This window comes from Haplochromis burtoni, unplaced genomic scaffold (genome assembly GCF_018398535.1).
Source record: "Haplochromis burtoni strain Fernald_Lab_line unplaced genomic scaffold, NCSU_Asbu1 Contig_177, whole genome shotgun sequence".
NCBI lineage: Eukaryota > Metazoa > Chordata > Actinopteri > Cichliformes > Cichlidae > Haplochromis > Haplochromis burtoni.
In genome coordinates this window covers 118836-134197 of record NW_024582538.1, presented here as the reverse complement: position 1 = coordinate 134197, position 15362 = coordinate 118836, and the positions used below count along the sequence as shown (strand labels likewise).

The following is a 15362-nucleotide window of genomic DNA, read 5'->3' as shown; positions in this document are numbered from 1 at the left end:
AGTGCCCGTTCAGCAGCACCCACATTAATTTCCCCCCCCTTTTTCTTCTTCTTTTTGTCAGGCAAAAGAAACGAAAGGGGACCCTGATGCGGTCATCTCCAGGAACATGTTCTTTTAATCCACCATCCTGCATCTTCCAGTGTTTTCAAGTGACCCAGTGACTTGAGTGAAGATGATCAAAACAGGACCTCGGTTGGGCACCACGCTGCCGCCGGATACAATTGACATCATCCGCAGCAAGACCCACTCCCGCCGGGTGAGACTCAACGTTGGAGGTCTTCTCCACGAAGTTCTGTGGAGGACTCTGGATAGGCTGCCCCGCACACGTCTGGGCAAACTACGAGACTGCAACACCCACGACTCTATCTTGGAGATATGCGATGATTATAGCCTGGATACCAACGAGTACTTTTTCGACAGACACCCCGGCGCCTTCACCTCCATCCTCAACTTCTATCGCACTGGGAAGTTGCACATGATGGAGGAAATGTGCGCGCTCTCATTCAGCCAAGAGCTGGACTTCTGGGGCATCGACGAGATCTACCTTGAGTCCTGCTGCCAGGCCAGGTATCACCAGAAAAAGGAGCAGATGAACGAAGAGCTCAAAAGAGAGGCCGAGAACATGAGGGAGAGGGAAGGAGAGGAGTTTACTACCACGTGTTGTTCCGAAAAGAGGAAGAAACTCTGGGACCTCTTGGAAAAGCCAAGCTCATCATTTGCTGCTAAGGTAGTGTGCCACTCAGCATTTTTTTTCTTACAGGTGTTCACTTTGGCACAGGAGATCAAGTGAAAGTAGTGGGTATACTGAGAGATTGTGGCATTAGCAAACAGCCAGCAAGGCTTCTGTCGCTTAAGTTTTAGATAATCGTTTCTCCATATTTGGATCCTGACGACGGGTTTAATTTTAGAAATCTTCTAAAGACAAAAACAACAACAAACCAAAAAAAGAGAGGACGTGAATTCCAGTTTAACATCCAGAAGCTGGCGTAAATCTCTCTTTGGGACTGGTTTGATCTAATGTCTGACTTTCTTTTGACCTGAACCAGGGCTTTTAAGCTGTCACTTCCCGCAGCTGTAGCACAGAGGGGAGAAAGAATGAGCGATGGATAGAGAAAAAGGTGTTGTTGTGCTCAAGAGGTGAACTCCAAAGCTGTCTGCAAAGTTGCTTATTCATCACTCTCTATTCAAATAGTATAGCTGTGGAAACTAATTTTGTTAGCCGTTCTCTGATCAATAATCTAATGCCAACCAGGTGCACTTTCCTTGGAGAAAGCGCCGGATGCTGTGTTCTCCGGTGAGTCAATTAAACCTCCTTTTGTCTTTTAGCATGAAAACATGACAACTTTCATTATTCCCCTTCACAGGTTCCACTCTAGTGTCTCCCGCGGTAATTACTGAATGTTTGTTTTAAATGGCAACAAAGAGGATGAAGAGTTTCATCAATGTCATAACTGCGAGAAGCCTCCATGTGCACATTATGTATTTTTAGACATCATCACACAACACCTCCTCCTTCCCACTGTCACCCCTCTTGGCTTTATTAGCCACCTCTGTCTCATTTCCAGTTTAGTATTCAATCTTCCAGCTCATTAACAGGCTCACAACACAGTGCAGGAACAAGAGAAGTGCGCTCCTCTGGATCGATGGATGTTGTCGTGTTAACAACTTTTTTAAGTGAATCAACTCGCCAAAGATGTGACTGAATCAGTGTTCAGAGTAAATGTTAAAAACAAAACCGGTTCCATGTTAAAGTGTGGCTTTTTGTGAATTCTGCAAATTCCTGTTTAGTGTCTATTTCATTACTAAACAGGGTGAAAAGGAGGTTTTTCCAGACTGAATTTACTTCCTTTTTTGTGTCATCTCAAAATGCCTGAAATATATCTGGAAGACAGGAGAATGCCTCCCCTATGGAACAGCACGCTAAGTATTTTAGAAACAAAAGATCTCATGGCAATATCATTACTCAAAGAAATCTCAAACACCTCCTTGAAACAGGGGTTCCTGCATAATTTATGTAACTCGTCTATTCAAAGAACCTACTCTATCTCTGACCTTGAATTTCTGAAGCTCCTAATTATTTGTCTTTAATATTCAGCCACATTGCTCAAAGAAATTATGTCCCATTATGACACCACCCTCCATTTCTATGCCAGACCTTCTGTCAACACTGGGACAAGCAAGCATTCTTTGTTCTTCATGTCAAATCCCATTAACAATGCAGTTTAAACAGATCATGTTTGAAAACACAACAAAATCTTCCTATCTCCAATGAAATGTTTGTCACTGAGGGTGTTATAATTTTAGTGTCTGGCCACATATTTGTGACGATGGCAAAAATCTGTAAAGATCTACCAAGTTCATTTTGATGAGTAGCAATTTCTTTCTTTCTTTATTTACAGGTGATAAATAACAGCCTTCCCCGACTCACCAGTTTAGCAGGCACTCTTTGTTAAATGTTCACATAGAAACATTTCAATATTTATTAGCCTTTTTATCACCCTATTTATCACCCTTTATACTTATTGTTGAGACTGCAGTATTTAATTATAACTGAAAGTCATGTTAAAATATCACAACCTCAGCAACTGCAAAATCATTTTTACATTTACATTTTTACCTGTGATTACTTATTAAAATAGTTTGTTCCCATTTCTTCAGATGACTCTATGTAAAATGCCAAATATCATAGTTTGACAGGCATAAAATAGTGTATTTGCACCAACAAGGTGATTGCCAAAGAGTTATTAGCCAAAAAATTTGGCATATCTCAGCACGGTGTGCAGTGTTGAGAAACCTAGACAAATGGAGGACAAACGAAGAAGTGGCAGGGCTAAAAAAAATCAAACAAAAAAAGACCAAGAGGAGATGAAGAGTATATGAAAGTCATGTCCTTAAGAAAATATCCAGCAAAGACCTGACATGGAACCTGAAAGATGCACCTGGCCCTTCAGTTGATCATCTACTGTTCAGTGAAGCCTCATCAGAAATGTTCTCAGTGGAAGGGCAGCTGCCAAGAAGCCATTCTTAAGGAAGAGAAACAGGTGGAAAAGGCTGAGGTATGCCGCATTACACAGGACCGCACTACGGAGTAAGAAACCCAAATTTAAAATTTCATTGTACAGAGGAGGTCAGGAGAGAGAGATGTTTAACAGCAAGTGTCTACAGCCATCTGTTAAACATGGCGGGTGAAAATATAACAACTAAACTAAAAGAGCGACTCAAAGAACTAAATAAAAATTAGCTACCAGCCTTATATGTTATATTCCACACCTTGTGAATGTAAACAAATTTAACAGGTTTTACATGGAATAATAAACTTGAGCACAGTGAGACTAAATGTGAAAATAAATGATTGAGTCTGAATAAACTGAATCAGCTTCTATTCACTGCTAGTTATAAAACAGATCAGAAGCATGACCAAATACTAATTGTTTACATTGCAAATTCATGCATTACAAATCCATGATACGCTTGTGACATTGTCCACAGCACAATTATTTATGAATAATCAGTTCAATCTGGCATTCGTGTGGAATATTTGAAAACTATTACACACAGGTTTCAAAAAACATTTTGAAGCATCATTTCCAGCTCATGTATTGCCTCTAGGTTCTTTACATGCATTACTGTACTTTTCAACACTGGTACATGACCGTTTTCCACTAAGGCTGTGCCATCGTGCTTGAATTTATTACACAGCCCAATAGTTTGAAATAGGTGGATAATTTATGTCTGTCCGTGCTTATACTAGTATATAGCACTGAGGTAAACACATAAGAACTGTACATGATGAAGACTGTATATACAATTATGGGGCCCCGAAACATTTGAAGGAAAGCAGCTAGAGGGTAGTGGGTGTTGCTGAGACAAATAGAGGCTTTACCTTATGGGGTGTACAGTGCTTTAATATGGGAAAGAGAAAAGTCCCCCCCCCCCCAAAAAAAAGTCCAACTGAGGCTAAATAGCAGCCATTAAATGCAATCTTGTTCCTAAAGCTTAATTGAAAAGTTGCATCAGTGAAGTGGCTAGTTCCCTGCCTCATTTATTTTTCAGTGCTGATAAATTTTTTATTGCACATTAACAATGCTTGACTTAATGCCAGAGAGACAAGGTGTGATTCAAAATGTCTATAGCCCCAGATGTCTTCATTCTGGGCCTTTTGGAGTTATAACCACCCCCGAGGTTATAACTGTTTTCCCCATTTTTCATATCAAAGCAGTGAAGGACACATGCAGCACTTCATAGTTTGCACTCATGTTTGGGAGAGTTATGAATAGTTTTGCAAACACTCAAGTCTGGATTTGTAATTGGTCGATCCTAAACATAAACTCTCCAGTAATCATTCCATCAGTAACAGATAAGCTCTTGTTGATACAGGCAAGAGTATACCGAATGTTGTAATATTTATAGTAGTGTGGCCTAGTAGCATGAAAGAGTAAGCAGCTGTGAATGAAATCAGGCTATGTAATACGGCAGATCCCAGGAGAGCTTCTGTTGCTCAGTTCTCCCCGAGGTACAGTTCAGTCTCAGAGGAATCATGGCCAATCAATAAATCACTAAGTCAGGATTTGGCATCAAGCAGGCCTTACTCTAAACCGTGAAACAGTTTTCTGCACATTTTGAGCCAAAAGTAGCTATTACCAATATAACAAGTATTTATCGCAAGCAAATTTAATTGTTTGTTAATTAATTGAATTCTTACTAAGTAGTTAGAAATAATTAAAAAAAAACATTTTAAATGCCTTATTTTTATTTGAATCTGCAAGCAACAGGCCAACAGGCAGTATCAGAAGGCAAACATATATACTGTAAGCATAGACAGAGCTACGTTAGCTACCTAGCTTGGTTAGCTTGTGCTAATGCTAGTGCTGATCTAATTATTGCTATCAAAAACACAATAAATAATGATAGAATTTCACTACAGCAGCCTTCTTGAACTGCTTATACAGTTGGACACATAAGTCATAGGAAACCATAGCTTTTTTCTCAAATAGTTGTTTTTAAAAATGCTCCAAAAGGCACCGCCACCACAAACACGTTCAAGAGGTCAAATTTAGCAACAGTTAGCGTTTAGCTACCTACTCGTGTCAGCGTCCACTATCATTCAGTTTGGGCATTTTGATATGGGAGCAAGCTTGTAGTGGCCGTTCGAGGAACTGTACTTTCAGCCACTTTGTCAAACTCATTGTTAAGGGTACAGAGGAGGTTGTTAAATGTCGTCTTTGTGTAGGACAGAGTCAAAGGATATTTCATAAACCATAATGATTATTTTCAAACTTAATGGGAGCAGCTGCTGATAGCTGATGCCATGTTAAATTTCTTTTTTTTTTTTAAAAAAATGGGGCACATAAAATCTTCCCAAAACAGACTTTTTTTGACACTCGCACACTTGAAATGTAAGTCCCTGTCTTCTCAGCGCCTTTCAGTGTTGCCTCTGTACACACTGAAGCTGTGGACCAGAACAAGATACTGAGCAATAAAAACTGACACTTCTTTCTTTTGCCTCAGCAGAGGCTATTTGAACTAATTGCATGGAAACATCTCATCCCAATGAGCCAGAGACAACCATGACTAGAGGCATTTAACCGAACTTCTTAGCACACATCAGATATGCCCGACTTACTTCTCTGTAAGCACTTTGCTGTGCTGTTTGTGAAGTCTGAGATCACTCTGTGTGTCTGAGGCTATTGGCTCAGAGCACTGTGCTCTATTACCTGCTGCATATTCACCCTACACGGCTCGCCAGATGACTTTTCATACGGATGGGAGGAAATCAGTGGCAAATACATTAAGATATGAAGTATACTGAATTTATTTAAGAAACGCTCTAGGAAAGCCTAAGATGTATGACTTCCCAAGGGCCATTGTCTGCTGATACTGTTGCTCTGCATGAGGGAATTCACTCCACCTCCAGTAGTGTGTCACAGGGAGCGCAGGAGGATCGAAAGAGATGTGGCAGTACAGTAACGGTGACTCTGTTGTTGTTTTCAGCAGGAGCTTTGTAATGGAACAGAGAGCCGCCTCTGTCTCTGTGCAGCTCTTTCTCGCCCTACCTTGCTTGTGCTGTTTCTGTGTGTAAATATATGCTTAAAATCACACTTAGAGCTATAGAACCGTCTGCATTTTATGAGTTGCTTTCTGGAGTCGTTGCAGAGTGAAGCAGCTCTTCCATTGTGCTTAGGTGAGCTTTCAATAGCCATAAATCAATGGTACACAGTTTCACAGCTGCCAGGCTGATTGCAGTGCCATATAGCATTAACTGGGATAGCACAGTCACGAGGTTCTCATCCTTGCTCTTCCATCATGCTCACTGTCACACTCTCATTATTTAAATGCAAATAATCTGATCGGCATATAAGCAATCGTTATTGTGCAAACTATAAACAAAGATTGAAAGGATGCTATAACTGTATTACTTTTATTTGTGTAAATGGAAATAGATAATATCTCACAATCACACATTTAGGAAAATTCCTCTTAAAACTGGTGCCACAACACTAAGATAGAGTGATGTACATTTTTGTGCTCCCTTAGAAGAAATCTGGCTTGCGCTGTGTCAACTACACAGGCTCTAATTAAGCTGTGCTCTAAACTTAGGCATCAGCATTATTGATCTATAACAAGCCTTTGATGCTGTTTGATCAGCTGGCAGAAATTCACCTTAGGAAGTAATTGTCCCATCAGAGTGGCTGCTAATCTATAGAGAAGATCTGCCCATCTGTGAGCCGCAGACATGTGGATTAAATTGTTTGTGTAGTGGTCACAGTGTGTTCCATATGCATCTTCTGTGGTAAGCCTGAATGATTTAACAGAGACTTCAAAGCATTATGTTGCAAGCAGCACTTCCTCCTTGTATAAGAGCTAAGGTTTAGTTAAGGTGATTCTTGAAGGCTTTATTACTACTTTCTAGCATAACAAAGTTGAGATCTTGAAGAACTGCACTGTTCATGGAAGGAAAACCACGTTTCAAGGAGCGGAGCTTCTATAAATGGATTCCCTCATTGATGAAGGTGCTGTGTTTCCAACATGAACACGCTGCTCAATTTGCCTGCCAGTGTCTGTCTTCTCCTTCTGGACCTCTTTTATGGTTGGCTAATTATGTGACTATACAAATCACTCTGTGCACAAGGCTTCTATGCATTAGCTAGTTTGTCCCATGCACTGGTTCATATATGTTTTCTATCTGAAGTAATGACATGTAAACCAGCATAATTAGTGTCACGAGCTGACAGCAGCCTAAGATTTCACACAATATGTTAATGAGTTCATTTAGAAACTCTGGTTAATTAAACACCTCTGGCATACGCTCGGTGTCTTCCTCGGCTCTACTCATTATAAGTGTGGGTTTTTTCCCATATTTATGCATCGCATGACTGGGTGTGAATGAAAGGTTAATAATTGCTAATCAGTGCTTGCTCATTACCATCAACAGTTGCAGCTACAGCCACCTGTATTCAGTTGAAAAGCTCTAAAAGCCCATTGTACACCAGCAGCTTTTTCCTGTCAGCCATAAATAAACACTCGGTTGGGAAACAATGAGCCAGGCGTTTGGTGAAGGGCAAATGAAGAAGAGCGAATATTAGACAGAAACACGACTTCATCGGTGTCTGCTGGGAACTGGTGGCTGAAAAGTTTCTACATTAGCTTACAAGGCATTTCATTTTCAGTAAAAGCGATTCTTGACCACATGCCATACGGCTGAGAGCGGCTGGCCCGGGCTCAGGTCCGACCCTTTGCCTCATGTCTTCCCCCCTCTCTCTTTGCCCCTGCTTTCCTGTCCTCTTCTCACTGCATCTCTCAAATAAAGCTGAAAAAGTAAAAATAATAATTTTCGTGGGATATAATAATTCAGTGAAGTGAGCAGGTAGAGTTAATAAATATTGTATTTCAGTAAAGGAAAGAGTGCTTCCTCCTACTTTTAGGACGAAGTAGGCAAATGAAGGCTTCTGAAAGCTTTCATTACTGGTTTCCATGGAGGGAGGTGATCTACTACGCTACATTAGCTTATCACACAAACCAGCTGGGGCTCGCACACACATGCACCACACAGTCTAACTATATAGTACGTCTTTTTGTTAGACCTACAAAAAGCCATGTTTTATTTTTAGTACAATGCCTTAGCTTATTTTTCGCATGCTCCTCACTGATGTAACTGGGTTTGTAGCTGCAGAAGTTTTCACTGATGCTGACATTTAAAAGGTGACAGGTCAATAGCAATGGGATGGAGGCATGACTACTTTAATGCAGAACTTCATTCATTATTCAGGCAGACTTGTCAGTAAGAGAACATCACTCAAGAAGATGCAGAGTGGTGTGGGGACCTGTGATTCAACAGAACTTTCCAGAGAGTTGGATGTTTGAACCCAAACTAATTTCCTGCTACAGCTTTTTTTTTTTTTTACGCTACATTTGCCAGTGAGGTTTTCATTGCTCCCTTGGCGGGCTGTGATTGAAAAGGTCAGTTTCTAGCCACCCTCTAAGAAAAGACTGGCTAATGTCATGAAATTCTGTTGTCAGTCCAGTGCATTTTTTGTTTTTCTGACAGCAGATATATATTCCTGTGGAGCTTAAACCTGTGTAATCCATCTCTGAGGCATTACAGACTGTTCTTTACATGACGCTCTTTGATGTTAATCCTCTGCCTTCATCCTAACTGAAGTGCTACACGTGTGTTAACTCACTCCTGTTCAGGTGGTGACAGCAGAAGATAAAAATGGTTTTTGCATTTCATCCTCAAGCACCTAGCTTTCAAACAATTGGTGAAGAAGCACAATGAAGTAACAAGGACGTTCAGGGCTCAACTGATTGGACGTCAGCATGACTTTCTGTTTTGACAGCTGCAGAATCCAGAAAATAAACCTTCCCAGTGTTGTGTTTCTAGAAACTAGCCTCAATATTAATGTGTAACTTAACCCAAGAAGTTAACATGTTGTTATTATAATGAAATTTTGGTGTGGTGGTCTTTTCCACGTAACTTGCCAAGGGACTGGAGATATAAATTAGCTTTAAACTCTGGGACAAAATATTAAATGTCCCTTTATTCAATGAAACCAATATATTTGTTAATTAACAGCTGTAAGTATTAACATCCACAGCTAAGCCCATAAACTGTAATCTAAATTTGGTGTGGTATGCCAAGTTTAGTTATAGCCCACTGATGGCTCTAAAAATTGTTGCACATTACAAAAAACAATCACTTATGTCCTGAGGTGCATAAAAAGCTGATGATTGGTCTAGCAGTGGGCTATATTAATATGAACTCAGGACAAGATGAGGTCTCAGACTAGAAATATGCATTTTTAGTGAAAAGCCCATTGTCACAGCTTTTCATTGACAACTTATACGGTTGCTCTATGACAACAACAGGATGTGCATTTCCCGTACGAAAGCTTACTCGATGTCTTTTTTCTGGTATTAAAAAAATATGTTTATGCCTTTCATGTGTATCTACGCGTACTTTATTTTTCTGTCTCACTGTGCGCTGCTCTGGACTGTCACAGTACAAAATGAGGGCAAAATAAACCTGCGATATGCTTTCATACACTCCAAAAATATTTATGCCCAAAATGCAGACTTCAAATAATTTGTTTACATATATTCTTTTCCATGTAATTTTGTTAGCACAGTGTAAAATATTAAAAATTACGGAATCTCATCAGATTAAGTATATTTGTTGGGTACAGATTCAGTTTATATCAAGCATATTTTCCTTAATGATTAATTATTTGAGTAAATAAACCATCAATTTCTTTATATTATACTTAAATTATTGCTTCATGCATATGAGGGCCTATGATTAATTTTTGTGTGTGCGTATGTCTAATATTCAGTGCTGGAATAATACAAACCCTCCTTCGTATGTTGTTTTAATCAATGTAACATTTACACTTAATGCCCTGCAGAACCTTCACTTTTGACCCACTTAGCCTGAATTTTCCTTCAGGAACAATGTCTTGATGTTGGATCTCTTGGCAAGTGTTTAATTCTTGAGAAAAAAGAACGACTCTTCCTAAATGATTTATTCTCAGTGAAAGAGCAGACAGAGAAATGTAGTGTAATCACACTCCTGCGGTTTACTGCTGTGCTGAGCTGAGCGTACGGTATCTTTGGAGTAATGCTTATCTCCTGTAGGCTTCCTATTTAAGATGAGACAGGTCACATGATACGCAGGGGTAGACAAGGTTCAGCACACACACTCAAATCAGCTTCTTCCTTCTAGGTCCATTATCTTATTGTTGTGTGTGCCTGTCATGACAAGATATGCCGTGGAAGAAGAAAGTGTAATGTTGTGCTGAATGACAATAAAGGCTGTACTTAAAGTGTTTTCACAAAAACAAACCAGCCTCTGAAAGACAGCATGTAAAAAAATTCAAACCGCAGCAAACAACAAAGTTCACATTTCCTTGGAATAAAATGCAGTCGTGGTATTTGAAGTTCCTCATCTTTGAAGGCAGGAGTAAATCCATGTGCACACTGCTGCTCGCAGCAACTTGCAGCCTGAGAAACAGTAATTACCTGAACTTGATACAGAACACCTAAAAGCTCCATGAACAAATGGTCAACGACAGGGTTGAATTAACAAAAGATCCCGTCCAGTGTCTTGCTGTGGGGCATCACTCTACTGCAGTATGCAGGCTGAGTTAAATAAACGACTCAAGTTACAGATGTTCCGAGCATATCACCTTGGATCAGCAGGTTCTTGTGCATAAAACAAACATCCTGATCCGAAATACAGTTTCTAAATGCACATGATAAAGCGGTGGGGGGGGGGGGGGGGGGGGGGGGGGGGGGGGGACTAAGGCTTTAAACAAGATGTAATGGAGATAAAATAGCTATCAAGCGACAAGAGAGAGCAAAGTGACTAGAAAAAGCACAGCAAACACAGGAACATTTACACTTCTCATTTTACAGCTAGAGCTGTGTCCATTCGGCTTTTAAGCCAAAGCTTTTGCTCTGGTTGTGTCACGTGAGGACGATTCATTGAGCCCCCTCGTGAGGTGTTTGCTTGGCTTCTGAGCCTTTATATGGGAAATGTAGCTCTTCAGGTCCGACTGGTTTCAGTGGAAATGATGGAAGAGATTTTCCGCGTGGCCCTGTTGTCACAGATTAAGCCGGGAAATGGACATTATGTCTTTGTTCTGTTTTGCTTTTTTGTGTGTTTGTTGATCTCATCACCCCTCTGTCAGTTTGGACTTTAAAGGTTGCACATTAGCCTGTGCGTTGGCAAAAGTTGTGTAGCCTACTCTATCGAGAGAGAAACTGTCTTGGAGAGTTGAGTTCGATTTTTGAATCAATGCAGCCTCCTACTCCCTTTCACTCTTATGGAACAAAATAAGTCATTCAAACAGAGGGAAGGCAGAATCAAAAACCTGCCTGTATATGTTTGTTTTGGGGTGTTTTTAAAAACAAAAGCTAAAACGAAAAAAACACACAATTAATTTGCACGAGAAAGCATGACGTAGTATTTTTATGCCCTGAGGAGATGTGCTGTGTTGTTAATAACAGAGTTTACCCAAAGACATTTAGAAGAGCACTGCAGCAGTGAATCAGTTCTTAATTTTGTGCAGGGTGTTGCCCACCCTTATGAGCCGTCGCTCGCACAAAGTTATGAAGCCACCTCAGACTGGCATCCAGCCCAGCCCCACCAGATTTCCTACCATAGCACGGTAATGACACTCTGCTCCCAAGGGGCTTCTATAAATAAATGCACTGTCACACACATGTAGACACAGACGCGCAGGTACACAAACACACATACGTACACATTTTCCCATCTTGTCACCGGCTTTCTGTTTCAGCCTGTTATTTTCACACTCATTCCCCCCGTGAAACACACGCACACTCATATCTTTAAATAGACACATTGATGTTGTAATTTAGTTGATTGTTTGTGACAGACTGGAACCCTTTTTTCCCTCTTTTTTTTATACTGGGCAACATTGAGCTATTTGGAAGTCATCGAATTTCACCGTGAGCAGGCTGTCAGATTCAGAAGAATGCTTCATGTCTAAATCAGCAGAACGTACAGCAGAGGTGTTCTTTGATACTGAGGCGAAGACAAAAAGGGAGTGTGAGGGGGGATAAGACAGGCTGACGCTCAGCTGATTGGTGTAATAGCGCCGTGCCTGAAGACGAAAAATGGTCTGAAGGTGGTGTTTTACAGTGCTCTTTACTTGCTCACACTTTGTGTAAAGGAAAATAAGTTTAACGAAATGTAATTTTATTTGAATTTTTATATGGGGAGATATCCTTTATCGATTTTTGTTGTCATGTGATACATGGAGACTTCAAGTAGCTCCGGCAGTGCTTACCAACAAGTTTAAATTAAAAGAGAGACTGACAATTTTTGGTTATTATTCATCTTTAAAGCCACAAATTTACAATATTCACATAGCACATACAGTTGTATATGTGGTTACATTCATATATATGCATTTTAACAGTAAAATATGGGAACTGTCAAAACTGTGACTATAGCTATGTCCTGCTAACAGTATCCTGATCCTTTCTATATTTACAGCACCTACATCTATCAATACATGTACAGCACATGTTGATTTTATCTGGTTGTACTGATAGCATAGAGTTTTACTTTTAAACATCTTACCTTTAAAAAGTACATCTCAATCTTCTGTGCTGTTATATCGTATGGCACAGCTACCATATGTTGCTAACTACTGAAACTATTGCGAGGCTCCATGATATGACATTGTGGTTAAAAAAAAATTAAAAAATTTAAAAAAAAAAAAGGCCTATTGGCATGAATGGAGATGACGCAACTCTTCTATTCAACAGCTCTAAGTCTCCACACATGAAATATAAACAGCTAGATATTATGTAGGCTGTCTACATAGAACCAAAGCAGGTCTGAAGCAGGGGGTGTGGATACAGGATCTCTGGGTTGTCTCTGAGGGACGTTGGCACGACATCCTTGGGTGACTGGGTTGCAGGTTTTGGAGCAGAATCACGGTTTGGTCTCTTTGTCCCGGTCAACAAGTCATTCCTTGGCACCGGGTCTAATTGGGTGGTATACTTGGTCTGCAGCACTATTTGGGTGACTGTTCCAACTTAACATCCACAATAAGTCAGGACCAAAGGTTTCCCAGCAGAGCATTGTTATTCACTTCAACTGTCAGTGGTTTTAATGTAGTGGCTGCTCTGCGTCACTGTACAGCGTGTGGGTGTGTGAAGATTTTCTGGGTCAACAAAGTTGTAGCTGATTTTGCCTCTATTTTTTTAAAGGGATATAATGGTATATTTTTCCGCATGAGAGTAAGTTTTGGTTCTGCTGCCAATCATCTGTGTGCTTTATCCTCTGGGCTTCAAAGTAAAGTTGTCATCCAGTGAAGCAAATGGGAAAACAGATGCACTCCTAGGCCTGACAGTCAAATAGTGTGAGAGAGAGCAAACGTCAGTTCAAAATATGCTCAATCCAAAGTGAACACATGGTTAAGTGAAAAAGGATCAAAGGCCACATCCCTGTGGTATTTGTATGCTAATATTGATGGTAATTATGTAAGACTCCTGTGGTGTGCTGACTGAAGAGGAACTAATGCTGTAATTACATTCAAGAGTAGCGCTTCAGGTAGCAGAGTAGTGCAGACGAGCCATACGAGCCTCGGGAGAACATCATAGTGGTACGTGACTGCCAGGATAACACAGAGGAGGTCCTTGGGGAGCAGCTGAAAGCAGTGCACCTCCTCGGGTAGCTCACATGAAACCCTGTAGCCACTCAGCACATCGAATTACTGACATGCACGGGTTTCTCATTAAATTGCATCCATGCGAATTTAACTGCTGTCCTTAGCATACCGCACCGTAAGAACCAGTGAAGCTGACAGTCAATGCCGAGTAGGTGGATTGTGTGAGTTTCAGTCACTATCCCACTAATCTCCAGGCAGCAGTCCCAGGAGTCCCTGTTTTCTTTAGTCCACTGCCAGAGCCGCAGCCTACTCGCTGTTCTCATTTCTCGTCTCTCCACCTACCAGACACCAGTCAGAAGCACATCAGCCTACCTCTGTCTGGTGTGTGATATACATAGGCATATTGGTCTTAAGTGGGCCAAGGAGGAGAGGAGAAGATCAGCTGATGGTCTGTTACTAATACTATGTGCCAGCTGTCTCTATTTTCTCTTTTAATCTTTTGTAAAAACCTACTTTAATGGCTTCTTTTTATTCTATCAACTGTATGTAAAAGATGGAAGGAGTCCAATTATATTGAAGTCCAAGACAAAAATACCTAATTACTTACGATATATTTTGTGGCAGTGGCAGTAAGAACATTACTTACTGCATGACATGTATCTAAAGCTTCAGGTTTAAACTCCTCATCACAGGACATTCATCATCATTATTGCCTACCTGAGGCAGCTTCCTCTTCCATGTGAACAGGAGGTAAGACTGAATGGCTCCTGTGAAAACTGAGCAGCCGTGATGTAAATTGAAAGAGTTAGTGATCCGTGGGAAACATGACTCCCTTGTTGTTAACACATTTGTGGTTCCAGATGCAGCTCTCTCTGGACCCAAACACAGACTGAGCTTAGACGATTTAGAAGATCAACGTGTGAAGATCATATTAGCATGAACCCGAGGAGAGGAGCGCTAAGGTGGAATTGATTTATTTACCCCTGGCCCATCTCAAGTTTTCTGTATATGCTTAGCATTATTCATTTTTTTTAAATATGTGTTGTTTAGAGTTGGATTGCATTCAGTTCTGGACAAAACCTAATTTCTCAAGTACCTTTTATCAGCCTTTTGATAGAGTTTGATTTTGTTTAATTTTCATATAGGACTTTGTTATAGAAGTCTGCTGATTTTCTTTTTTGTAGGTTTCTTTTCAAATGGCCTTTCAAACCTGTTTTCTTTCTCAGGTTTTTCCCTTTGGCATCTAAAATATCCACAAAGTCTTTTTACCTTTTGGGACTTGCTACAGTCGTCAGAGAGGCCAATCTCACTCCCAGCACCCTTTCACTGCTTTTCCACAGACAGATTTGAACAAATGTCACACAGCAGTCGGGGTCATTCTGTGAAAAGAAAATCATGGAGGACTGAGTCTGTGTGCTGCGCTGGTGGATATCTTGTGGTAGCCCCTCCCACACCTGCTCAGCGAAAAGAGGAAAACTGAGACATTCCCTTGTCAGGATGGCTATGCCTGACATACCATCCTTTTTTATGTGTACTCATTTATGTGCTGTGAAAGGTCATATTTTAACTGTAAACTGACTGAGTACTGTTAGTGATTCAAGTAACCAACAAACAAGGGAAAGTGAGTGAGAACAAACACAAACAGCGGTTTCATCATTGACAGGCTTGTCTTTACAACACCGCCATCCTTCCCACCATCTTTAGTGAACTTGTTGGTTT

At 40.5% G+C, this 15362-nt stretch overlaps 1 protein-coding gene across 1 annotated transcript in view; it reads left to right on the top strand.

Annotated features, from left to right (window-relative positions):
- The window catches only part of LOC102307277 (potassium voltage-gated channel subfamily B member 1), a 40189-nt gene that overhangs the window by 849 nt on the left and 23978 nt on the right, over positions 1-15362 (top strand). The window contains exon 2 of the mRNA XM_005941087.2: positions 62-727. Within this exon, the coding sequence (XP_005941149.1) occupies positions 173-727 (555 nt within the window). The 5' untranslated portion in view covers positions 62-172. The remainder of the gene's footprint in view (positions 1-61; positions 728-15362) is intronic.